This window comes from Erythrolamprus reginae, chromosome 6, assembly GCF_031021105.1.
Source record: "Erythrolamprus reginae isolate rEryReg1 chromosome 6, rEryReg1.hap1, whole genome shotgun sequence".
Classification (NCBI taxonomy): domain Eukaryota; kingdom Metazoa; phylum Chordata; class Lepidosauria; order Squamata; family Dipsadidae; genus Erythrolamprus; species Erythrolamprus reginae.
The window spans coordinates 66,965,865-66,993,736 of record NC_091955.1 but is presented as its reverse complement, the minus strand read 5'-3'; the positions used below and the strand labels follow the sequence as shown (position 1 = coordinate 66,993,736).

The 27,872-nt window shown below is 43.5% G+C and overlaps 1 protein-coding gene across 1 annotated transcript in view; it reads right to left on the bottom strand.

The window, feature by feature from the left end:
- Positions 1–9,316: 9,316 nt before the first annotated feature.
- BAIAP2L2 (BAR/IMD domain containing adaptor protein 2 like 2) overlaps positions 9,317–27,872 on the bottom strand; it is a 46,429-nt gene continuing 27,873 nt past the window's right edge. Inside the window, exons 11-14 of the mRNA XM_070754810.1 lie at positions 25,696–25,749; positions 22,131–22,317; positions 13,987–14,027; positions 9,317–9,526 (exon numbers count right to left, since the gene is read on the bottom strand). Of these exons, the coding sequence (XP_070610911.1) occupies positions 9,448–9,526; positions 13,987–14,027; positions 22,131–22,317; positions 25,696–25,749 (361 nt within the window). The 3' untranslated portion in view covers positions 9,317–9,447. The remainder of the gene's footprint in view (positions 9,527–13,986; positions 14,028–22,130; positions 22,318–25,695; positions 25,750–27,872) is intronic.

Below are 27,872 nucleotides of genomic sequence, written 5' to 3'. Positions count from 1 at the left end.
GGTCCATTCCTGTCACCAGTGACCCCAGGGACTTTTAATACCTACCGTCCCAGAAGTGAAAGGTCCTGGCTTTTAAGCTGCTAAGCTTCTTAACTTCATTCTCACCTTCACCCCCTTCCAAACATTCCTGTCATAGAAAAGGACTAAGAGCCCAAGTAGGGAAGGCAGCCTGAAAACTGGGCTTAATTTCTTTTAATAAGGCTAATCGGCTAAAAGAGCCACAACAGGTCTCTCTGCTTCCCCTCTTCCCTCCCACCTATGCAAGCTCCTGAAACAATGCCGCATTTGTGTGGAGGCCCACAAGGAGCCTTGAGATGTAGGCTTTTCTAGGGGAAGCAAAACAAGCTTTCCTGATCAAAACGAGCAACCTCTGACCATGAAAGCCAGGCATATTTTCAATTAAACTAGGTTTAGAGGGTGACTGACGGGTGTTTTAGTCTACTCAACTGAAATAGAATCTGAACTCCCTACAGGTGGATGGACAAGGGACATGGTTATGTGACACGAGAGAGGGCAAAGGGAGGTAAATGCTATTTATCTGTCTGGGTCTGCCTCATCCCCCATATACATCTGTCTGTCTGTCTCTCTCTCTCATCTATCTATCTATCTATCTATCTGTCTGTCTGTCTGTCTGTCTGTCTGTCTGTCTACCATCTATCAATCATCTATCTACCTACCTACCTACCTACCTATCATCTATCTATCTATCTATCTATCTATCTATCTATCTATCTATCTATCTATCATATGTTTGTCTGTCTATCTATCTATCTTCTATGTATCTCTCAGTCATCTATCTATCTATCTATCTATCTATCATATGTTTGTCTGTCTATCTATCTATCTTCTGTTCTGTCTGGGTTCCCCCAGACCTCAACACCAACTGGAAAAAACAGCCAGACACGCTGGTAAAAGCAAAAGTACTTTATAGCTTGAAAAATAAACACAGAGAAAAACCTGTTCTTCCCAACAGGCAGGCTAGGAGACTTTACAGCAGAGTCCTGATGTCCAGACAATACAGCAAATTTCTTGCTGGCACACCCACCACTGTAGAGCATAAGACCCCCACCTTTTCCCCCCAAGGTTTCAGTATTCAAAGTCACAAACCAGAATTCCAAGACGCCAAAGATCACAGCTAGGTCCCAGGACTCCCAAAGATAATACTCCACAAGCCAGGAAGGGTGGGTCTGCCTTTTAGCCTTTCCAGAGAGCACCACACCCAAACCCAGCTGTTGCCTCTTTAGTGCTGAAAGTACCTAGCCAATTGGCCCCTTCTTTGTGTTGCTCTTCTCTGTCGCAGATCGATTATTGCTTGTGCATTTTCCTCTAAGGAATCCAGGCTGCTTGCTGGGGAGAGCTCCCTCTCGGGGGCCTCTGGCTGTTCCCCCTCTTCCTCAGCCTGGGATTCCTCCTCCTCGTCTGCCTGCACCTCCTGTTCCTCATCCTCCCCCTCTGAGCAGGAAACCGACAGAAGATCAGCCGTTCCCTGAGGGGCCTCGGACGGAATCACAACATCTTCTATGTATCTCTCAGTCATCTATCTATCTATCTATCTATCTATCTATCTATCTATCTATCTATCTATCTATTTGTCTGTCTATCTGTCTGTCTACCATCTATCAATCATCCATCCATCCATCCATCTATCTAACTATCTATCTCAACTATCATCTGTCTAGGTACCAAGTCCTCGGAGAGGGGTGGCATACAAATCTAATACATTATTATTATTATTATTATTATTATTATTATTATTATTATTATTATTATTAATCTATTTGCCCATTTATCATCTCTCCATCAATTATGTATCTAATTTTCTTTGAAGAAAAATAGCTACCAATCAAGTAAGATCTTTTATTATTTTGGTTAGTTTTCTCATTCTAATATAGCATTTTTGAGCATCATCATTTGAGAAAGCAGCAGCCTTTGAAATATGGGAAATAATATTTGGATTCATTGCTCTCTAGTTTCCAGCCATGTTTTTGGATTAAAATAGCTTTGGGGTCCCTATCAAAGTCTCATCTAATGCAGCATATTGAGAATATGTTAGGAGTATTCACCATCTGAACTGTTGATTTGGATATTGTGGTCCCACTATAGTGGAAGAATAGGAAAATATGATTTAGCTCAGAGCTCTCCAACCCTGGCAACTTTAAGACTTATGGACTTCAACTCCCAGAATGCCTCAGCCAGTAAAGCTGACTGAGGCATTCTGGGAGTTGAAGTCCATAAGTCTTAAAGTAGCTAAGGTGTAGCTGATGCTGCTGGATCTTTTAGCAATTTCCAGTCCTTTCAGCTATGAAATACTTTTGAACTTCTCATCCAGCTAGAACCTGGAAGATGATGTTGTTGATGATTCCGATCATTTCTGGAGGGGCAGATTCAGACAACGGCACTGGAGGGTCTCCTATGTCATGTCTCAAAGTTCCATCATGTCTCGCTTGCTTTAGTTTTTGGTATTTGTTGGGAGAAATTCGCAACATGCATCGCTTCTTCTCTACTTGCAATCAATAGGGGATAGTGGAAATTCTGCAGCAGGATTTTGGATGGATTGAGAATGAATACAGGAAGTCCTCAATTTATGAAGTACAATTGGGAGCAGAATTTCCATCGCTAAGCAAGGCAGTTAAGTTCACCAGTCTGATTGTATAACCTTTTTGCCATGGTTAAATGAATCCCTGCTGTTGATAATTAAAGTACATTTAAAGGACATTAAGTGAATCCAGCTTCCCCCATTGAATTCGCTTGTCGGAAACTGGCGGGGAAGTTCACAAATGGAAATTAACATGACCCTGGTATGCTGCAGCCATTGTAAATACATGCTGGTTGCTAAGCAACCAAATTTTGATCATGTGACCATGCAGATGTTGTCACAATCGTATGTGCAAAGAGATTCAGACAGTGAAGGGCTACCAAAATTTTTACTACCACACTGTGGCCGTGGCTTATCCAGGATGCCCTGCATTTTCTTTCAATATCTTTCAGTGCAAATTGGATGCTCTGGGGTGGAGCTCCATTTTCGCTACCACACTGCGTTCCCACCATCCGGGCAGCAGCCTACCCCTGAACACAGAGACATGGTTTTCTGAGCAAAACAGTTCCGGGCTAGGAAACTTCCTGTTAATTTTTTTATAACAATTTTCTTTTGTATGCAAGTATAAAAAATTAACATTTACTAATTTAGTTACAATGCTAAATGGTTAATGTATGATACATGATGTCCATCCACTGGGTTCGAAGAGGACCTTGACGTCTAATGGGTTGTGGGCTGTACTTGATGTGTCCGCAGGTGGCTGGTAAGGCCTATACAGGCGCAAAATGTTCTGCCGCATGTTGGGCAGACACAGCGTTGGGCTCTAGCCAGAACGCTGCCATGGCTTGTAAGTGCTTGGAGGGCAGCGCGATTTTGCTTCTGTGCCTGTGGAGATAGCAAAATCACACACAGAGATGCAGTTGCGCCCATGTTTCGGCATGCACGGAAGCAAAAAAAACCTCACTGAAACACAGGCGCACCTGCAACTCCATGCACAATTTCGTTATCTCCACAGGTGCAGAAGTAAAATCACACTAGTCCCGCAAGCACTCATGAGCCGCTGCAGCGAGTCCAATTTAGCATTCCAGCTAGCAGCCCACCCCTGGGCAGACATGCGTGGGCACCATTGTTGCATCATTTGCAGCTCTGGCTTTGCGGAGTGCTCGCTTCTCTTCTGCTATGACAAATCATATCGAGGTGTGATTGCTAACGAAACAGAAGGCTGTCTAGTTAACTTTTTTTACTTTAGACAAACAGAAGAGTTTAAATTAACCCAGACAAACAGAAGCTGAGTACATAATCATTTCCTTAGCCAGATTAATTACATAGGTTTGCTTAAGTCGTATCAGCCAGACAGGCATTCCAAGTTCTTGGCAGATATTGATAATACACCTACAGCAAAGACGGTTGTAAATCACTTTTTCAGAGCTGTTGTAACTGCAAATGGTTGAGGACAACCTATAATGGAAGTTAATCTAGATATGAAAACTTAAGTTGAGGACAACCTATAATGGAAGTTAATCTAGATATGAAAACTATGGTGGGTTAGAAAGACTGCTGATGTAAATGGATGACTATTTATATCTACAGTAGTTTTGGTTAGGATTCTGCTGACTGTGAAAGACTGGATTATAGTTTAGGGATATAGAGAAAATTAATATTTTGTTGTGTGTAGGCGGACGGACAGCAAAACTTTCATGCCAAAGCACTAATGCAGTCCTATCATAACAGCACTTGGAATCAATGCACACCTCTTTACTTTCTTTCTAAATTTGTCACCTCAGTGTTTTATTGTTTTTTTTAAAAAAAGTTTTATTTTTTTATTTTCTCCAACATGCATCAAATAATTACATCCATATAAACCAAACATAGTGTTGTGGTTCAGCCTGAGGCTGCTCAGGGACCTGCTGTGTCTCTTCTGGCTCCATGCCCGGAGGAGGATGACAGCGAAGAGGAGAGGGCTGAACAGTCGGACGGGGGAGAGGAAAATCAGGAATGGGATGAAGGAGAACAGCATGAGAGCCCCGGGGGGGGGGGCTCTCCCCAGCCAGTAGTTTGGAGTCATTAGGTGATGAAGCTCAAGCCGTCATTGACATGCGACAGAGACGGTCAGATCAAAGAAAGGAGCAATTAAATAAGTATTATCAGCACTGAATTAGGAACAGCTGGGTTTGGGTGTGGTCCTCCTTAGCAGGGTTTAAAAGGCAGGCAAGCCCTTGAAGCCATATGGAGTGTTATCAGTTTGGAGTTGCATTATCCTGTCTTGTTTCTTGGCGTCTCTGTTCCTGGCTTGTGGCCCAGCAGCTTTAGAAGACCCGTGGGAGGTGTAGGTCTGCTATCTACAGCCTCGTCTTGGCAGCAAGAATCCTGTATTGCTGCATGGACTTTTGTCTTCATGGATATATCTGAAGATACAGCATTTTCCTGTTTGTAAGGACATTTTCTGTTACCTGTGTTTTTCTTGAATTTTATAAAACTGCCTTTGCCTTTTACCAGTGTGTCTGGCTTCTCTTTTTGGGTTGGTATTGGCTTCTGGAGTGACCCAGACAGAACACGTAGTAATAAAAAAACCCACCAAAAATATCTTGCTTGCACTTCAATCCAGATACTATCAACACCTGCAAGTCTGAACTTTCATTTTCTATTCACTCAGCCCTCCTTTCCCTTCTTCTTCTCCTCCTCACCCTTCTACTTTCTTTAACTTTCTCTCCCTCTTCCTTCTCCAGCCTCTCCACCCTCGATCTCCTCCTACCTTCCTACTTCCTCTCCTCCTTTCTTTCCCTTTCCTTGAGTGAACTGTGTGTAATTCTAAAAATAATTTATTAGAACAGACTGACAGTTTCTTTCTATTATTTTGTCATCAATGTGATATTGTTGATACTGTAGTAAGAAAGACAAAAATATATGGTATTGTTTGTTTGTTTGTTTGTTTGTTTGTTTGTTTGTGGTTAGCTCTGGCCCAGCTCCTGCCCCAAGGAATGTGCAGGTGGATGTGGGGAAAACATCCACATGCCGTAGGCCTGTTTTGCTCCCAGTAGAATCTGCCGATGAAGTCTCCTCTGACCAAGGAAGCGTGAGTGACAGGGAGGAGGGGTGTTTGGCAGACAGCCCAGGAGGAGATCAGTCATCTGTATCATCCCTGGATTCTGAACAAGAATTAATGACACATCCACGCATGTGTAGAGTGATGCATAGGAGACAACAACTGAAGGATTATTACAAGAGAAAATGAGGCCACCTGTGGTTGGGTGGGGCTTCTGTAATTAGTGCTACAGATAACAGTGCAACCTGGTGTTTTAGCCTCATGGCAGTTTATCTGATTCATTGTTTTATCAAGATCGTGGTTTTTGCTCTTCAGGATTGTGTGTGTGGACTCTCTGGACTTTAAAATTGGACTCAATTTCCCAGTTATTGGGTGAGCAATTGGATTGCATTTAATCTGTGCCTTGTGTGTACCAGAAAATCCCTTTGACATTTAAAAAGGGAGCTGTTTCTGTTTTTCTGTTTATAAAAACTTTTGGGTTTTCCTTTTATTGTGTGTTGTGTGTCTTCCTGGACTAATTACCCTGTAATTATGGGCGGTTGAGACACACCGGCAGAACAGTTTGTTTGTTTGTTTGTTTGTTTGTTTGTTTGTTTGTTTGTTGGATTTATATGCCGCTCCTCTCTGAGGACTTGGGGCAGCTTACAACATATAAAAGTACAATGTAAACATCTTAAATCCAATTTAACTTTAAAATTAACTAAAACCCAAGTTTATTACAAATCAATCACTCTCATTCACACAGCAAACATAGATTTCATTGATTGGCCAGGGGACAAGTAATTAATAGCCCCTAAGCCTGATGGCACAAATGAAAGAAATGTTAAACTATCAATTGGAAATGAAACCTGAAATGTATCTTTTGGGAATAATTAGAGGACAGCATAGTAAGGAAGATTACTATTTGATAACGTATATATTAACTGCGGAGAGGGGCGGCATACAAATTTGATAGATAGATAAATAAATAGATAAATAAATAAATAAATAAATAAATAAATAAATAAATAAATAAAATCAGCAAGGTTGGTGTTTGCACAAACCTGGAAAATGGAAAATATACCAAATGAAGAAATGGTGATTAGGAAAATGCTAGATTGTAATAAATTAAGCAAATTAACATACGAATTACAGAATAAACAAGGACTAGTACACAGTTTGGGGGAAATTATATAGTTGGATAGAAAAGAAAAAAGAATTGAACTAACGTCTAAGAAAAAGAAATGAATCCACGAAAAAAGAATTGTAACGTATTAAGCTAATTCATTTTGTGTTTGTTTTATATTTGAAAGTTTGTCTGTATGTCTTGCTCTGTTTGCGCATTATTAAAATAATTTTTTTTAAAAAGAGTCTTCAGACTCTTGCGGAAGGCGAGGTGGGTGGGGGCAGTGTGAATCTCTGGGGGGAGCTGGTTCCAGAGGGCTGGGGCCCTCACAGCGAAGTCTCTTCCCCTAGGCCCCGTTAAGCGATATTGTCTAGTTGACAGGACCCAGAAAAGGCTGACTCTGTGGGACCTGACCAGTCGCTGGGACTCATGTGGCAGGAGTCGGTCCCGTAAGTAATCTGGTCTGTTTCCTAGGCAAAAGGGACAGAAACATTTTTTAAGTCCACAGCAATGAAATCTCAGGTGGTAGAGGCAGAATGGGGCTCTCTCTCTCTCCTCTCTGAAGTTATTTCTAGAAACATAGAAGATTGGCAGCAGAAAAAGACCTCATGGTCCATCTAGTCTGCCCTTATACTATTTCCTGTATTTTATCTTAGGATGGATATATGTTTATCCCAAGCATGTTTACATTCAGTTATTGTGGATTTGCCAACCACGTCTGCTGGAAGTTTGTTCCAAGCATCTACTACTATTTCAGTAAAATAGCATTTTCTGTCCGAGGTCTTCTCATCTATTTCTTTAGTTCACATTATCTTGACTTGGGAGATGTACAATGGAGTGTTTGAGGCTAGGGGACTTAGGAGAAGCCACAAAATCAGACTCTCTCATTTTTAGCCACAGTGGATGTTTTCGCTGCTGGTGGTGTGAAGATAAACAGCAGCAAAACTGGAAACTCACCACTTCTCTTGCCTATAACTAGTGGCACACTCACACCAGTCATGCAACTGTACGTGGCAACGATTCGGAAGCAGAGTGAGAATTAGCAAGGGAGATAACAAATACTAGGTGAGGACTGCCTCATGGAGAGAAGGCACGAATAGCCCTTGTATCTCAGAGAAAGGCCAATAGTTATTTTTAACTCAAGAGCCTGAACTGACTCAAGGTAATATTCTAGATTAATTATATTACAGTTGCCAACTCATTCATTCCCATAATCAGGCTCAGGCAGGATATTTACAAAAAAAATCCATCACTGCAAGACCCTTTGACTGCTAGCCTGTGCTGCCACCTGGTGGCTATTAGCTTAAACATCAGACAAGGAACCTGGAAGTTAGCTCTGCAAGTTCACAAACTTAAGTTTTCAAATTGCTATGTTTGAAGACCTCTGTGCTAGGCCCAGGGGTGGGCAGCAGGCAAGATGGGGTGGGATGCAGTTCCACAGGTGGAAATGAAGATGCGTTTGCAGCTCCAGCTGATTGGTGGCTGTCACTTCCTGGATTACTGGTCTCGGCTCAGCTCTCCTTTTTTTCCCTGCTGCTGCTGCTGTGTATGCGCTCCTTGCTTTTTTCCTCTTTCCTCCTTCCTGGCTTCGGACGCGCTTCCCTCTCTCCTGCCCGGCTCCCCTCCAGCCTCACACGGCCACCACCCGCCTGAGGTGCAAGCAGAAGGCATGGGTGGAAGTGGCACTGGCAGCATTTATTATTATTATTATTATTATTATTATTATTATTATTATTATTATTATCATCATCATCATCATCATTTCTATTACTATTACTATTACTATTACTATTACTATCATTATCATTATTTTATTATCATTATCATTATTATTAATTAGATTTGTTTTTATCAACAGTGATAAAAACAATACATAATGACAAATCTAATAATTAGAATCTAAAATAACAATAGTACATTTAAAAAGTCTAAAAAGCAAGGAACCCCAATATAAAAAATATACACACAGTCATATCATGCACAAAACTACATAGGCAGGGGGAGATGTCTATTTATTAGATTTGTATGCCGCCCCTCTCCGAAGACTGCTTCTTGCAGCAGCCGTTCACCTACCTACCCAGCCTAAGGCGGGGGGTGACCCAGGAAGGAGAGCGCAGGAAACGCAAAGCAAATTGTCACCCCATTGAGCGATACTGGTATGGTTGTAAGTCGAGGACTTAACAGTTCATTTGAGCGATGATGATCGTTCAAGCCACTCCCGCCTGGGTCACATGGCCGGCAAGCCACTCCTACCCAGTCACATGCCCATTAAGCCACACCCACAAAATAAACCACACCCATAATGTGGCAGTAAAATTTTTGGCTGCTCATTACTGGCTAGACACGGTGAGGTTCCAACTCACTCCCTGACTCAGCTGTCAAGAACAATGGCTTAGGGTACCAAGATGGATTTGGTTCATCCTGCTCAGAATCTGTGACTAACTGACCCAGTCCTGGACCACTCTCAACTGCTTCCACCAAGTAAAACTCTAGAAAATTATAGATAATATCAGCTTTTGGTCTAAGGTATCCTATATGTCGTATATAGTTGATATAAAAAGCCTGCATAAAAGCCTTGTTAAAATTCCACATTTTTGAGATGTAAAAAAAAATCAGACCAAGAGAAATCAGGTTTGTTTTTTTTTCACTTTTTATATAAGATATAAGCTGTACAATTCAACTGAAAAAACCCACTGAATTTTTTTACAGGGAAAAAATAATAAAAATGTACAATAATATGATTGCATAAGTGTTATGATGAGATCATCTTCGGATGATTGGTGCTGATCGGTCGTTGGTTACAGTTGGACGCAGCTTGACCGTGGCAAATGGGTTGGTACCTCTAAATGGGTGAAAATGAAACGAAATGAGTTCGATCACTGGAACAGAAGATAATGTCACATCTTTAAGTTGTCAAGTTTGATAAATGCTGCACTAAAATGTAAGAAATGTACCAGTGACACTGTCCTCCTAGAGAGCCCTGTGGCATTTATAGCCAGCTGGCTGCGAAATGCTCACAATGGTTCAGGGATAAAATTCTTAGAATAAAATGACAGTGTTGAAAGGGACCTTGGAGGTCTTCTAGTCCAACCCCCTGCTCAAGCAGGACCTTATGCTATTTCAGACAAATGTGGTCTTGAAAACCTCCAATGATGGAACCCTCATAACTTCTGAAGGCAAGCTATTCCACTGATTAATTGTTCTCACTGATAGGAAATTTATCCTTATTTCTAGGTTGTATCTATAGAAACATAGAAACATAGAAGTCTGACGGCAGAAAAAGACCCCATGGTCCATCTAGTCTGCCCTTATACTATTTTCTGTATTTTATCTTAGGATGAATATATGTTTATCCCAGGCATGTTTAAATTCAGTTACTGTGGATTTATCTACCACGTCTGCTGGAAGTTTGTTCCAAGGATCTACTACTCTTTCAGTAAAATAATATTTTCTCATGTTGCTTTTGATCTTTCCCCCAACTAACCTCAGATTGTGTCCCCTTGTTCTTGTGTTCACTTTCCTATTAAAAACACTTCCCTCCTGGACCTTATTTAACCCTTTAATATATTTAAATGTTTCAATCATGTCCCCCCTTTTCCTTCTGTCCTCCAGACTATACAGACTGAGTTCATGAAGTCTTTCCTGATACGTTTTATGCTTAAGACCTTCCACCATTCTTGTAGCCCATCTTTGGACCCGTTCAATTTTGTCAATATCTTTTTGTAGGTGAGGTCTCCAGAACTGAACACAGTATTCCAAATGTGGTCTCTCTCCTTGTTAAGCTTCCATCTGCGACTTCTTGTTCTGCCTTCAGGTTCTCTGGAGAATAGATTGACCCTTTCTTCTTTGCGGCAGTCACTCAAATATTGGAACACCGGTATCATGTCAATCATCTCTCTTTTTAACACCCCACAATTCTAAGACTAGAGAATGATCTAACAGCAACCAAAGCTCTTACTAAGCAAGCCCCATGCCATACAATAAATGACAATTGTTTAGAAAACAGGTAAAAGTGATTCTGGTCATTTAATTAAAAATCCCACAACAAAAAGTTATAATACATTTGATCTTGCCTAATCTTTCAAGGGAGTTAAAAACATGACATATAAATATTTTACAAGGTCATCCTATAGCCATCGTACAGTGCCCTTCATCTAGCACACGGTTCCCCAAACTTTTTACACAGGGGGCCAGTTCACTGTCCCTCAGACTGTTGGAGGGCCGGACTATAAAAAAAACCTATGAACAAATCCCTATGCAGACTGCACAAATCTTATTTAAAGTAAAAAACAAAATAGGAACAAATACAATATTTAAAATAAAGAAGTAATTAAATAATTAAGTAATAAAGTAATTTATACTTCTTTATTAACAAGTAAATTTAAACTTAAATCAACAAACTCCCTCCATTTCTCCTTCCTTCCCTCCCTCCCTCCTTCCTCTCCATTTGTCTCTTCCCTCTCTCTTTTCTTCCTTCTCTCTCATTTGCTTCATTTTCCTCTCCCTCATTTTCTCTCCATCATTTTCTCATTTTTCTCTTTTCTCTCTCTCTCTCACTCTTTCCATCTATCCCCCTTTCTCTCTTCCTCTCTATCTCTCCCTCTTTCTCTCTCTCTCTCTCTCTTTCTCTCTTTCTTTCTCTCACTCATTCTCTTTCTCTCTCCCTCTTTGTATTCTCACTCTTTCTCTCTCTCCCTCTCTCTCTATCTCCCTCCTATCCTCCCCGCCCCTTGCCTCTGTACCGCCTCCTCGCTCAGCAGCAGACAGCGGTGAGTTGACAGGAGATTCGGGAGCTTATTATATCTATTGATAAAATCTCGGGGGCTGCCGCGGGCCGGATAAATTGCCTCAGCGGGCCGCATCTGGCCCCCGGGCCGTAGTTTGGGGACCGCTGATCTAGCAGCTTCCAAGAGAGTGAACAAACAAAATAATAGTGCCAAGAAGTATTAACATCATGAGCAAAACCGTAGCAAAACCAAGAAGTATTAACATCAAGAGGAAAAACATAGCCTTAATAGGACAGAAGATTAAAATATACAGCAGGCTAAGTCATTTAACCTGGTTTAAAGAAACTCAGTATTTAAAAAAAGGCCACAATCCAAACCAAAAAGACTGAAAGTGTGGCTAGGACACATGTTTAAGGAGGGTGAACCCTAAATGAAATATGAGGCTACTGTATTTTTTGAAGTATAAGATACACCACAGTATAAGAAGCACCTTAGTTTTGGGGAAGGAAAATAGGGAAAAGTTAAAGGAGTTCATCTGGCTAGCGTCCTTAGCCAGCACATTATTCTATCCCCTGGTTAGGGCTTTAAAAAAAACTTTATTTGGAGAGAGTAACAATGAAAGAGCTTGCAAGCCAGTAAGAGCTGGGAACATCATTAGCACCTGGTTAGGGCTGGAAAGAAACTTATTCGAGCAAGTTAGAGCAATTTTAAAAAATAACGCAAAGACTTAGAGCTTGGGAAACATTCTTCGCAGAGAGAAACAATGAAAGAGCCTGCAAGGTAAGGGCTGGGAAGATTGTTAGCAGCTAGTTAAGGCTGGGGGGAAAAGCTACATTTAGAGTATAAGACACACAAAAATCATCAGCCCCTTTTAGGGAGGAAAAAGGTGGGTCTTATACTCCAAAAAATAGGGAAATTGTTTTGTTGCACATTTATTTTAGAAGGAACTTGGAGACTATCTTCAGTGGAACAGGATGATACAAGGAGAGGGGTTCCATGAAGGAATTTGATCTTATTTATTTATTTATTAGATTTGTATGCCGCCCCTCTCCGCAGACTTGGGGCGGCTAACAACAATAAAAAGACAATGTAAACAAATCTAATATGAAAAATAATCTTAAAAACCCCAATTTAAAGAATCAATCATACATACAAACATACCATGTATAAATTCTATAAGCCTAGGTACCACTGTACGACAGAGGTGGGTTTTGAGGAGCTTGCGAAAGGCAAGGAGGGTGGAGGCAACTCTGATATCTGGGGGGAGTTGGTTCCAGAGGGCCGGGGCCACCACAGAGAAGGCTCTTCCCCTGGGTCCCACCAGACGACATTGTTTAGTCAACAGGACCCAGAGAAGGCTAACTCTGTGGAACCTAACTGGTCGCTGGGATTCGTGCGGCAGAAGGCAGTCCCGGAGATATTCTGGTCCGATGCCATGAAGGGCTTTATAGGTCATAACCAACACTATCTTATAGAAAGTTATACTGATATAAGGCTGGGACAGAGCCAGCTCTCTCATTAGGTAGGTTAAGGCAGCAGTTAAAGCAGTTAAAGTAGATTAAAGCTGGTTTCAATCAGCAGGAAATAGATGCTTCCAGCAACCAATGAGCTAGACAGCCACAAGATGGCAGCAGAGAATTGCAGAAAAATGTCTAATAGTCATCCAGATTTTAGCACTCCAGAGTAGGGGACCCTTACTTTAAACGACACGATTTTTGTGAGATTTGTAATTCATTCTTAATAAAATGTTGTTGATAGACGAAGGGAGAAAGACATGTAGGAATTTTAATTTATAATTTTATTTTTTGCCTCTTGGCTGCTTTAGATCATAGCCCCATATTTTGCTTCTCTTTCAAATAGCAAAATGGCCTGGAGCAGTCAAGCACTGAAATAGTTCTTAGAAAAATTAAAATTAGTTTGAAAAATGAAGCTATGTTTTTCTTATTCAATGGACATTGATGCAATTTGGGCGACCTGAACAAGTCTTTATATACACTCAACCTCTCCAGTCCTCCCTTTGAAACAAGCCAAGATATTAAACTGACTTGAATTATCTAAATAGATGATAATTTAGAATGATATAAATCCTGGTTTGCTTCAAAGGGGTTGAATTTACAATAGTATGAAGGTAGAAATTTTAGCAATATAGAAACATAGAAACATAGAAGTCTGATGGCAGAAAAAGACCTCCTGGTCCATCTAGTCTGCCCTTATACTATTTTCTGTATTTTATCTTAGGATGGATATATGTTTATCCCAGGCATGTTTAAATTCAGTTACTGTGTATTTATCTACCATGTCTGCTGGAAGTTTGTTCCAAGGATCTACTACTCTTTCAGTAAAATAATATTTTCTCATGTTGCTTTTGATCTTTCCCCCAACTAACTTCAGATTGTGTCCCCTTGTTCTTGTGTTCACTTATCTCAAACAGACATAAAAAGTGTATCTACACCATACTGTACCATACGTCCGATATATAAGACAAAGACTTTTTTTGTTATTTCCAGAGTCTTAATAAATGACTCAAGAAAAAATGGACAGCATTGATTACAACTCAAATTTAGAGAAAATGTACCTGGGGAAGAGCTCTGGAGGATGATCCCATCTTGCTGGCTTCTGTAATAAATCAAAAGTATGTTAAAGCTGGGAGGAAATCCTCTTATAAATATTCAGAAGAGAAACACAGTAAATGCATATAACAAAAGTCTTAAAAACTTGCCATTTTTAAAATTTGTGGACTTCAACTCCAGAATTCTCCAGACAGCTATGGGAGTTGAAGTAAACAAGTCTTAAAGTCCACAAATCTTTAAAAGAGTTGAAGTCCACAAGTTTTAAAGTCTTACATTCTGGGAGTTGAAGTCCACAAGTCTTAAAGAGAATTCTGGGAGTTGAAGTCCAGAGGTCTTAAAGCGGTCGAGTTTGGGGACCCCTGGCATACACTCACATGATTCCAGAACTGCTTTTCTAGGAGACCAGTCTATTTTGGGCTCAAGGGATCCACATTACAAGTCTGTCCCTGGCGTGATTCAATCACACACTTTGCTCAGGCCATCTTCATTCTCAGGTCTCTGGCAAATGAACATCTCACCTCTGCTTCCGTTCACAATATGCATGTACAGGTAGTCCAGAGATACAACCCCAGTCCACCTAAGCCCCAGCAAAAGGACCATATGACCTTTCTCAAATAGAAAGATGACCCTTCTCATCTTTCCAAAGATGAGCATTTTTAAAAGGAAGGAAGAAAACTTCTCTTTAATTTTTCTAAGGCCATTTCTATGTACACCAGCATGACTTCCATTCCTCAATCAATGAAAAACAGTTTTGAAGACTATTCTCAGTTTCCTTTGGATGCTGCTATCCTGGCAACAAGAAGCAGGGAATCACAATCCTTCCACAAGTTGCTGGAGGCTCTAGAACAGTGATAGAAACATAGAAGTCTGACAGCAGAAAAAGACCTCATGGTCCATCTAGCCTGCCCTTATACTATTTCCTGTATTTTATCTTAGAATGGATCTATGTTTATCCCAGGCATGTTAAAATTCAGTTACTGTGGATTTACCAACCACGTCTGCTGGAAGTTTGTTCCAAGCATCTACTACTCTTTCAGTAAAATAATATTTTCTCACGTTGCTTTTGATCTTTCCCCCAACTAATTTCAGATTGTGTCCCCTTGTTCTTGTGTTCACTTCCCTCCTGCCACTTGTTTGTGATGACAAACAAGTGGCACGGGGAGCCATATCATTGGGCACGCGAGCTCAGGCCCAGCTGATTTAGGGCCTTCTGGGCCTGCTGGGAGTCAGGAAACAGGCTGTTTCCAGCCTCTAGAGCAGTGGTTCTCAACCTGGGGGTCGTGACCCCCTTGGGGGTCAAACGACTGTTTCACAGGGGTCACCTAAAAAGACAAATTTCCCCTGGTGTTAAGAACTAAAGCTTCTATTCTGGCCCCTTGGAACATATTTTTACAATCCAACCAATCAGGCATTGACAGTGGGGTGTCCCCCTGACCTTCCTGCCAATCAGCTTCCAGCTTTGTTGGGAGAATTGGTGCCGGTTTTATGGTAGGGGGTCACCGCAACACGAGGAACTGCACTAAGGGGTCGCGGCATTAGAAAGGTTGAGAACCACTGCTCTAGAGGAAGTGGGGAAGTCTCGTTTTTTGCTCTCTCCGAGCTCCAGAGCCTTTCTAGGAGCCTGTGAAGGGCAAAAACAGCCTCCCACCTCCTCCAGAAGGCCCTTGGAGGCTGGAAATGGCCCATTTCCCGACTTCTGCTTGGACCGGAAGTATCTTTTTTTTTGCTCTCCCCCAGGCTTCTGGGCCTTTCTTGGAGCCTGGGGATGAGAAAACAGACTACACTCCCCCCCCCCGGAAGCTCTCTGGAGGCCAGAAATAGCCTGTTTCAAGTTGGAAATTTTCTGCCCCCAAAGGCCCTCAAGATGGGGAGGCTGTTTTCACCCTCTCCAAGCTCCTAGAAAGGCTCTGAAGCCTAGGGAGAGTGAAAAATGGGTTTTTCGGTTCATGTGCCGAGAAAGGGGAGTCACGTGCACATGTCCAGGAACCTCCACATGGAATTATAGGGCATGTGCACTTGCAAACCCCCCTCTCTCCCCACCTTTGGCACGTGAACCAAAAAAGGTTCACGCACCATCACTGTTTTAGAGGAATAACATTTTCCCCGCACTATGGAAGAAGGAAATAAAATGAATTACTTAGATGCATGTACCCCTGCCCATTCCACGTTCTTGTTTTGTGTACATCATGTGCAAAAACAAACCAAAAACCCAGCTGTTCTTACAAGGTGGATACAAGGCAGAGGTATTATTCAGCCAATTCGGGCCGGTTCGGGTAAACTGGTAGTAGTGACCTGCAGGCCCACCAGTCCTGGCGCTATGCCATCCTATTTAGCCATGTTTTCAAGCCGTGTGCATGCATGCAAGCCACATGCGTGAGCAAAGAACATGAATGGAAGGCTGCATACATGTGTGGGGGACACACGCATGACCAAAGCAAGCGTGTGCATGCTGGCCGAACCAGTAAGGACATTATGTGAATCCCACCTCTGATACAAGGCCATAAAGGACCCTTTCTCCTTGAAAGACATGTGGACAGGAGGATGCAACACATTAAAGCAGGAAGTTTTGGACTGTGTGCAAACTTCGCATGGGCCCAGCATTCTTAAAATGACAGATTAAATTAAGGATGGTTTCACATGCAATACAAGTGAGACAGAAATATTGGCTTTTCTTGCGGAGAGATTTGGTTATGTGAGCATAACCTTCCTTCCTGTTTCACTTTGTTGAGATGCATATACACACTTCAAAAACCACTCACTACACCCAAGGATATGTTCACATGAACAGCACTGGATATTTTGGTAAGGGCTATTCCAATGTGTGGACTGAAGATTTTGGGCTTATTTTAATTTTATACAATGTACATAATGTGTGTAGCATAATACTTTTTGTACTGTATACGATGGTCGCCCAGAAAGTAATGCACTAAAAAATGTTTCTCAGGCTACAGTAATGGTACGAATGCAAAACTTTAGAAACTTTAGTCCTAATACAAGCACCCAATGTGGGCAATGCAAACTCCTCTTTTAAAGAAAAAGTGAGTCCCCAGATTTTGAGGAGCCCAGGATGCATTTTAAGACCACATCCTAGGTCAGAGGTCTTCAAACTTGGCAACTTTAAGACTTGTGAACTTCAACTCCCCAAATTCCCTAGGCTGGCTGGAGAATTCTGGGAGTTGAAGTCCACGGCATTAGGAAGGTTGAGGACCACTGCTCTAGAGCACTGTTTCCCAACCTTGGCAAGTTGAAGATATTTGGACTTCAACTGGGAGTTGAAGTACAAATATCTTCAATTTGCCAAGGTTGGGAAACACTGCTCTAGAGCAATGTTTTTCAACCAGTGTGCCGCGGCACACTAGTGTGCCGTGAGACATGGTCAGGTGTGCCGCGAAGCTCAGAGAGAGAAAGAAAGAGAGAGAGAGAGAAAGAGAGAGAGAGAGAACAAAAGAGAGAGAGAGAAAGAGAGAGAGAGAGAACAAAAGAGAGAGAGAGAAAGAGAGAGAGAGAGAGAAAGAGAGAGAGAGAAAGAGAGAGAGAGAAAGAGAGAGAGAAAGAAGGAGAGAGAGAAAGAAAAAGAGAGAGAAAGAAAGAAAGAGAGAGAGAAAGAGAGAGAGAAAGAAAGAGCAACACAGAGAAAGCAAGCAAGCAAGAGAGAAAGAAAGAAAACAAGAGAGAGAGAGAAAGAAAGAGAGAGAGAAAGAAAGAAAGAGAGAGAGAGAGTAAGAGAAAGAGGAAGGGAAGGTGGGAGAGAGAAAGACAGAGGGAGGGAGGGAGGGAGAGAGAAAGAGAGCAAAAAAGAGGAAGGAAGGAAGAGAGAAAGAAAGAGGGATGGAGAGAGAAAAAAGAGAAAGGGAGAGAAAGAAAGAGGGAGAGAGAAATAGAGCGAAAGGGAGGAAGAGAGAGAGAGATAATTTTTTTGTCCGAACTTTTTTTAGCGCCCCCCCCCCCCCCATGTGCCCCATGGTTTTGTAAATGTAAAAAATGTGCCGCTGCTCAAAAAAGGTTGAAAATCACTGCTCTAGAGCAGTGTTTCCCAACCTTGGCAACTTGAAGATATCTGGACTCCAACTCCCAGAATTCTGGAAGTTGAAGTCCAGATATCTTCAAGTTGCCAAGGTTGGGAAACACTGCCCTAGAGGACCAACAAACATTCTACCCTCTGTGGCTTCCAGAAACAACGAAGTGCAAAATTATTCAAGTGTTGCTTTCCTCATGTCAGAATTAAAGAACATTGAAGCACATTTGTTAAACCCTTCATGTGAACACATCCTAATTCTCTTATCCACAGCAAGCAATAAATAACAACACTGTTTTTCATTTCCGGAGGCAGGGACCACCATAATACTAGCATTCCTTTATAAATTAAACCTCTTTGGAAGAGGTTCTCCAAAGTGCCCAACCCAGAAAGAAAGCCAAGGAAAGCATCTCCCCAGGTGGCCCATTTCCATCACCACCATCCCAGTCCATGTTCACCACTCAAGGGTCCTACTGTTAGCAGAAAGAGCTGCTGCCCCGGAGCCACCAGAAATCAGGCTGGGATGTCATGGAGAAGAGGAGAGAACTGAAGGGACCCTAGGAAGGGAAAGAGAAGTGACTGAGACTCTCCTGATGGGGCAGAAGATAAGAGGACCAAAATTGATATGGATGGAAGGGGAAGGGAACTGGAGAGAAGCAAAGGAGGATGGGTTGTTATGCTTCTACACAAAAAAGGAAGGAGAATGACAGCTCCCCAAAAGATCGAAAACTTCCTCATAGTAGGGACTGTAAATTAATATATCAAGAGGAATTGGAGAAGTTGTGGGAGGTTGTGGTGAGACTATGACAGACAGAAATCACTGGGTATGAAAAGGGAAGTTCCTTAACCATTTGGGGTCAAACTAGGTGTGATTTTGGGAACACAACTAACAGCAACTAGGAGCAATTTTTACTTTGGGCCACAGCAAGGTGTAACTAAGGAACTCTGCCTATCTCACGCAGTCCTGCTACATCTAGTGGGAAGAGTATTTGGCGGGGTCTTCTCCCTGCAAGTACTAATTGTGTTTTCAATAAATGCTCATGTTTATTGTCTATAGCGCAATGGGCATTTCGTGCAATGGGTCCAATAAGGAGTTCGGGCAAAGTTCGGGGTTGCGTTCGGCATTCGGAGCTTTGACGTCACTGGCAGGTTGCTAAGGATGCCAAGGTGATCACTTCCTGGATTCCATGGAATCCAGGAAGTGATCACCTTGGCATCCTTAGCAACCTGCCGGTGACGTCAAGCCTCTGCCCCCGGAATCTCTTCGTGGGAGGGATTCCCCAGCTCCTTCAAAGGGAGGTCTTCACGTAAAAATAAACATTGTTATTTTTACAAAAAAGGATGCCGCAGCAGCGCTGCAAGCAAAGGGTGGTCCTTTCACATAAAAATAACAATGTTTATTTTTATGTGAAGACCTCCCTTTGAAAGAGCTGGGGAATCCCTCCCACGAAGAGATTCCGGGGGGCGGAGCTTTGACGTCACCGGCAGGTTCCATGGAATCCAGGAAGTGATCACCTTGGCGTCCTTAGCAACCTGCCGATATACGTGACATCAAAGCTCCACCCCTGGAATCTCCTGGTGGGATTCCCCGTTCGGGTTCGGGTTCAGTTCGGTTTCGGCCGAATTTTGCGTAAAGTTCGTCCGAACTTGCCAAACCCGAACACCGTTGGGTTCGCCCATCACTACTCCTCACTTCAATTGGTGGGGTTCACAATCTAATTGGCTATCATACATCCCATAGCAGTATCCCTCCCAAGCTTCATATTCCGTTTAATTGCAGGTATGCATCTGAGGATATGATGTAACGCTGCTTTGCAACCTTTGGGATATAATCAAGCATAACTTGCTGTGCCCTCAAACTCTGGAAGTACCTTATCCTGGACTGGGTGCTTACATTACTGCCCCACTTTCACTCCAGGGCAGCCTGGCAGCTACATGCAGTAGATGAATAACTATTTTTGTACACCATCTACTAAATGCACAACTCCATCCTTTGGTACATGGCCTGATTTCTACTTGTGCATCTCTAACCTCTAATAAGAAACATCTAACGTCTCTAATGATAAAATTAATATGGGATGATCAGGAGATGTTAGGTCTACCTTAACCACCAGTTTCTTCCTATAGGAGCGTACAAGGAAGGGCCAGTAAAAACATTTCCCATCATAAGCTGTTTGTCCCAAGTGGGGGAGAATATTCATGGTAACAAAGTCTGCCCTACTCAGCCTCATAATCAACATCAAGCTACTTGCAGAGCTGTTTGCTGCTGAAGGGAGAAGTAAATAATAGGAGGCCATTTTTTACAATGTATTTAATACTAATAATACTAATACTAACAACAACAACAACAACAACAGAGTTGGAAGGGACCTTAGAAGTCTTCTAGTCCAAGCCCCTGCTTAGGCAGGGAACCCTAAACTACTTCAGACAGATGGTTATCCAACATCTTCTTAAAAACTTGTTGGAGCAACTTCTGGAGGCAGGTTGTTCCACTGATTGATGGTTCTGTCAGGAAATTTCTCCTTAGTTTTAAGTTACTTCTCTCCTTGTTTAGTTTCCACCCATGTAATGGTTATCAATTCAAAAATGTTGCCCAGATTGTGTTTGCTTTCCACACTTTTGTGCTCTAATTAATTACTCAATCCAATTAATGTGGGTAGCCATATGGTTGTTCTTATTTACATGCAGCTGCGGCTAGATTGGTTCTAGCACATTTTCAGTAAACATAGGAAATTGTATGATCTGAACCAGAAGTGGTTTCCCCCTGGTTCGGACCAGTTCTTTAGAACCGGTAGTAACCTGGGTTGCTGGAAATGGCAGTGAACCAGGCCTGCCACACCCTTGGCTCTCTCAGTGGCATCATAGGCACCGCCATCTTGGTTTTTGCTTCTTTACTACACAGGCACAGACGGTCATTTACAGGAAGTGAGACACACACACAAAACGTGCACTTCCATCACAATGTGAACCTTTGGGGAAGGTAAGTAGAACCCACCCCTAATCTGAACACAAGTCAACTCTTCTAGTGTACTCTTCTACTGTACTAAACAATGTTATTTATTTATTTATTTATTTATTTGTTTATTTATTTATTTATTTATTTATTTATTTATTTATTTATTTATTCCAATACACAATGAGGGTTTTAGTGGGTATATATCTATATACACATAATAAAATACAGGATGAAGGTTATAGAGGAGATACTCATAGTAAAATATATCTAAGAAATAATAGAAAAGAAGATATAGTAATAGAACATATCAATGAAAGAATAGAAGAAGAGATATAGGAATAGAAGAAAGGTATAGGAGATATAGGAGAGCAATAGGACAGGGGACGGAAGGCACTCTAGTGCACTTGTACTCGCCCCTTACTGACCTCTTAGGAATCTGGATAGGTCAACCGTAGATAATCTAAGCGTAAAGTGTTGGGGGTTTGGGGATGACACTATGGAGTCCGGTAATGAGTTCCACGCTTCAACAACTCGGTTACTGAAGTCATATTTTTTACAGTCAAGTTTGGAGCGGTTAATATTAAGTTCAAATCTGTTGTGTGCTCTTGTGTTGTTGTGGTTGAAGCTGAAGTAGTCGCTGACAGGCAAGACATTGCAGCATATGATCTTGTGGGCAATACTTAGATATTGTTTAAGGCGTCTTAGAATAAGTTTCTCCAACCTGGTGTTGGGGCTGAAACTACCAGAGTTTCCAACTAGGATGCATTCCTCACCAGAGATGGGTTTATACTGGTGTGGCCTGGCGCTGGCACACCAATGACTCAATTTTGGCACCATGGTTCTGATGCTGTCTTTGCCAGTCTGTACCGCCATCTTTTAAAAATATTTTTTTTACTATTTTTTTGGCTTTCTGAGCATGCGGAGAAGTAAAATTGTTCCTCTGAGCATGCACGGAAGTACAATCGGGCAAGGGGACGTGCACGCACGTGTGAGAATAGTGAACACATGCGTGCGAGACGCACCAGTAGGAAAAATAAGAGGAACCCGCCCCTATTCCTAACCCCTTTGGAAGGCCGCGTTGAGGATCTCTTGTGCAAACCGTCATCCATTCAAATGTATTGATCTGTGAATAAATCTGAAAAGATACTCAAATATTACTCATTAATATAGAACTTTACCTTGGAGCCCATGCTGGGCGTTGCAGGGTTAGATATGCTATTTGAAAGACTGCCTGCTGACACCGAAGATGGAGAACGAAGTGGAGTCTGAGGCCTACTGGATTTCTGCCAATAATTATCTGGCGCTGAAGCAGTAGACTGACCTAGAAGATTGTCCACACTACGGCTGCTCTTCAGGGGGAAAACTCTAAGTAAGAAAGGGGGGGAAAAGTTAACAATGAAATGAGTAAATATACCATTTTATATGGTCTTAATCTCCAAACTGTTCTGTCTGGGTCACTCCAGAAGCCAATACCAACCCAAAAAGAGAAGCCAGACACACTGGTAAAAGGCCAAGGCAGTTTTATAAAATTCAAGAAAAACACAGGTAACAGAAAATGTCCTTACAAACAGGAAAATGCTGTACCTTCAGATATATTCACGAAGGCCAAAAGTCCATGCAGCAATAGAGAATTCTTGCTGCCAAGCCAAGGCTGTAGATAGCAGACCTACACCTCCCACGGATATTCCAAAGCTGCTGGGCCACAAGCCAGGAACAGAGATGCCGAGAAACAAGACAGGATAACGCCACGCCAAGCTGATAACACGCCACATGGCTTCAAGGGCCTGCCTGCCTTTTAAACCCTGCTGATGAGGACCACACCCAAACCCAGCTGTTTCTACTTCAATGGTGATAATATCTCTTTAACTGCTCCTTTCGTTGCTCTGAACGTCGCTGTCTCATGTCAATGACAGCTTGTGCATCATCACCTAATGACTCCAAGCTACTGGCTGGGGAGAGCCCCCCCCCCCCCCGGGGCTCTCATGCTGTTCTCCTTCATCCCATTCCTGATTTTCCTCTCCCCCGTCCGACTGTTCAGCCCCCTCCTCTGCGCTGTCATCCTCCTCCGGGCATGGAGCCAGCAGAGACACAGCTGGTCCCTGAGCAGCCTCAGGCTGAATCACAACACAAACGTCCTGCCATTTAACTGTACCGTAGCTATTTCTCTTTTCCCATTCCCTTGCTGTATCATCACAAAAAATCTGTACAAGGTAATACAGTGGTCCCTCGACTTGCGCGTTCTCGATTAGCGCGAAACGCTGCAACGCGGTTTTTCAAAAAATATTATTTAAAAAAATAAAATATTAAAAAATAAATTTTTTTTTATAAAATATTAAAAAATAAATTTTTTTTTATTCTGTTCCCTGAATGGAGACCGCCGGCCGCTCAATCGGGCCGGCAGGGAACAGAATGGAGCCTTCCGCGGCGGGGCTGGTAAGGGGGGGAGCCGAGGGGGGAGCCGAGCCCAGCCCCGTGGCATTCGCTTTCCTCCCGCCGGCAGCCGACTGATCGTGGGCTCCTTCGCAACCTCGGAGAGCTTCCTGGTTTTCGTGAGCTTTCATGCCCCAGAAGCTCTCCGAGGTTGCGAAGGAGCCCACAATCAGTCTCGGCTGCGGGTGGGAGGAAGGCGAATCCCCCGTGGGCTCCGTTACATCTTCCGCTGCCAGCCAGGCCATGCTGGCAGCAGCGGAACAATCGCTGGCTGTCAACTTTTCTTTTTAAAACTGGGCAGGAGCTGACTTGCCTCCCCAGTGCTAAAAAGAAAAGTTGACAGCCAGCGCCACGCCTGGCTCGACTTCCCTGGCTGCTTGGCCGGGGAGGCTCGGCCGAAAGCGGCTGGAGCGGCAGAGCCGAGCACGCCTTCCGCCCGGGAAGTCCTGCCCCTTCATCCCCACCCCTCGCCCCTGTGGTCGGCGGGGATGAAAGGGCAGGACTCCCTGGGTGGAAGGCGTGCTCGGCTCTGCCGCTCCAGCCGCTTTCGGCCGAGCCTCCCCGGCCAAGCAGCCAGGGAAGTCGAGCCAGGCGTGGCGGCGGCAGCGCTGCTTCTCCGGTCGCCCGGTCCTCTCCTGCCTCCTGCGCCGATGTTCCCCGCTGCGACGGAAGGCAGTCGCTTGGCTAGGGAGGCTCGGCCGAAAGCGGCTGGAGCGGCAGAGCCGAGCACGCCTTCCACCCAGGGAGTCCTGCCCTTTCATCCCCGCCGACCACAGGGGCGAGGGGTGGGGGTGAAGGGGCAGGACTTCCCGGGCGGAAGGCGTGCTCGGCTCTGCCGCTCCAGCCGCTTTCGGCCGAGCCTCCCCAGCCAAGCGACTGCCTTCCGTCGCAGCGGGGAACATCGGCGCAGGAGGCAAGAGAGGACCGGGCGACCGGAGAAGCAGCGCTGCCGCCGCCACGCCTGGCTCGACTTCCCTGGCTGCTTGGCCGGGGAGGCTCGGCCGAAAGCGGCTGGAGCGGCAGAGCCGAGCATGCCTTCCGCCCGGGAAGTCCTGCCCCTTCATCCCCACCCCTCGCCCCTGTGGCCGGCTCATCCAGGGGGGCGTGTGTGGACTGGCAAGCGGCAAGTGGGAAGACCAAGGGAAGGTTCCTTCAGCCGCCCAACACCTGATCCGCTCCGCAGCGCGGCAGCAGCGAGGAGCCGAAGATGGGGTTTCCCCTTTGCCTTTACCCCATCTTCGGCTCCTCGCTGCTTCCGCGCTGCGGAGCAGATCAGCTGTTGGGCGGCTGAAGGAATCTTCCCTTGGTCTTCCCCGCCGCCCACACGCAAACTCCACCATCTGCGCATGTGCGGCCATGAAAAAAATGGCGCACATGCGCAGATGGTAGTTTTACTTCCGCATCCAATATAACGCGGAAATCGGTTAGCGCGGGAGGTCTTGGAACGTAACCCCCGCGCTAACCGAGAGATCACTGTATGCAGTAATTTGCAATTGGAAATAGTTTTAGGATCGAGGGGAGATTTGAACCTGAATACTCCCAGTATAGTATTAGGCTACGGTTCCATAATACTCTATGCCAGTGATGGCGAACCTATGGCATGGGTGCCACAGGTGGCACGCGGAGCCATATCTGCTGGCATGCAAGCCATTGCCCTAGCTCAGCTCCAATGTGCATGTGTGTGCCGGCCAGCTGATTTTTGGCTTACACAAAGGTTGTGGGAGGGTGTTTTTGGCTTCCAGAGAGCCTCCAGAGGGATGGGTTAGGCCCCCTAATGGTAGGGGAAGCCATTGGAGCCTGGGGAGCGCGAAACATGAGCCTATTGGACCCGTCAGAAGTTGGGAAAGGGGCTGTTTCCAGCCTTTAGAAGGCCTCTGGGGGTGTGGAAAGCTGTTTTTGCCCTACCCAAGCATTGAATTATGGGTGTGGGCACTCACACATGCGCGATAGCACCCACCCACACTCTTTCGGCACTCAAGGAAAAAATGGTTCGCCATCACTGCTCTATGCCCTTCCCAGTTTATCCTATTTCTCACACTACACTTTAGCAAAGATTTGAAGCTTACTGTCTCGTCTCATTCTTCAGTGAAAGTCAGTTTAAATTTGCACAGGCTGGCATCCTGAATTAGGCTTGGTTACAAATTCTATTTTGTGTCAACTCAACACAGTGGAAACTTCAGACTGAAGTGGCACAGCAAAACACAACATAAGATAAGACGGCTACACACATCCAAGCTCTCTAGCCAGGTTTTCTTAATCTAGTGTGTCTCCTAAACTGCATCACATACACAATTCAGGTTTGGAGTACTGTACCTGGGGGTTGACTCCTCCAAAGACTTTACAAAAGCTTCAGGAAACCAGCCACTCCTGAAATCAAAAGGCACAAGGCAGGAGTCACCTTTTATGTGGAACCAGGAAAACATTTGGACATAAAGATACATTTAATTAAAGTTGAATTACAAAAATAAAATACTTATTCTTTTTTATGCCTTATATAATGCTGAAAAATCAAATCTATACCTCTGTTACCTGTATGGTTTTTAAAGCAAAATTTTGATTTAAGCTTTTTTTGACAGAGGGAAAGAGGGACAACCTATGAGCAAAGTTTTTGAAATGTTTTAATGAAATAAAGTTCCAGAATTGCTGAAAATATAATTTGAGTCATTAATTGTTTTACTAAAGCAGAATAACCGAATAACAGAGTTGGAAGGGACCTTTGAGATCTGAAGCAGGAAATCCTATACCATTTCAGACAAACGGTTGTCCAATCTCTTCTTAAAAATCTGCAGTGTTGGAGCATTCCTAACTTCTGGAGGCAAGTTGTTCCACGGATTAATTGTTCTAAATATTAGGAAATGTCTCCTTAGTTCTAGGTTAGTTCTCTCCTTGATTAGTTTCTGTTGTACATACTCCTGATCAGTTGGAGGATGATGAAGATATTGAGGACTCGGATTCAGATAGTGTTTATGAATTAGTGGGGGGCCCGGGGTTACAGGTGGTAGAACAGGTGGGAGGCCAGCCACAGGATGGGGCTATGAGTTCAGGATCTAGTGAGGGAGAATCAGACGTTCGCTGGGTTAACCCTAAATTCAGAAGGGCCCAAAAACATAGAGAACAGGTGTCTGGAAGAAGATATTAAGGAGAGGAATGGGTTAAATACTGTAGTGATGTATTTGGCACGTCAGGGGGTCAGTGGGAAGAAGGGTGGAGTTTCAACCTTGCCAAAGAGAAAAATGGATGTTTTTCTTGCCGCTCTCAAGTAAGCAAAAGTATTCTGTGTTGATTAACAGTCGGGGCTGCTGTTTTAGAAATCATGCTGTTAGGAAAATAAATCTTGTTAAGTGGAGAAGGAGACGGAATGTGAGAAATGTAGTTAAGGGACATAACGGACCAAGCACCTATATGAAATGTGTTTGAATTCCAGAAGAGCAGAGAAATAAATGGAGTTTCTTTATTCATGATATAATGCATTTAATAAGAGTTATTTGTAATTGCTAAATTTCTACCAGAAACCAGGACAGTTTCCATCCATTGCTTTTTGACCTGTCTAAAGGTGCCTTGGAGACTAGATTGAATGGTTAAACCCAGGGGTGAAATCCAGCAGGTCCTGAAGAACCAGTAATGGAAATTTTTAATGGTTCAGAGAATTGACAAATACCACCTCTGGCTGACCTCAGAGTGGGAAAGGAATGGGGATTTTGCAGTACCCTTCCCCTGGAGCAGGGTGGAACTAGATTTTGCAGTTTCCTTCCCCTACCATGCCCACCAAGCCACACTCACCAAGCCACACCATGCCCTCCAAGCCATGTCCACAAAACCAGTAGTAAAAAAAAAATGGATTTCACCACTGGTTGAACCCCTCTTCTTTGTGGCAGCCCCTTAGATATTGGGACACTGCTATCATATCACCTTTGATCCTTCTATACATTAAGGAACAAATAAAATTAAATATAATAATATATTTAATATAATAATATAATATAATATAATAATAATAAATATAAAGGGAATGGGGAGGTGGATGCAGGGAAAAATTCAATATGTCACAGTCCTGTGTTATTGCCGACAGAATCAGACCAGAGTTTAGTTTCCTCAGACGAAGAAGAAGGTGGGAGTGACTCAGCAGAGGAGGGTTTGGCACACAGCCAAGGCAGTCAATCTACCTTATCTTCTATAGCTTCAGATAATGACATTTTGGACCCACGCAAGCGCAGAATTATGCGTAGAAGAGACCAAGTAAGAACATATTACAGGAAATAAGGGAGGCCACCTGTGTTTGGGTGGGGTTCCAGTAATTAGGGCTGCTGCTATAAATAGCAGCATGTGGGTTTGGCCATTGTGGAAGAATATCTGTTGCAGTTTCATCAGGAATCTTGTGTGCTGGACTTTGTTGCTTTTTCACGCCTTTGAAACCAAAGCAGAGCAGCATGTGTGTGTATCTCTCTTCGTTGGAAGAAGAAGGGATGTAAAGTGTCTTCACAGCTGCTAGC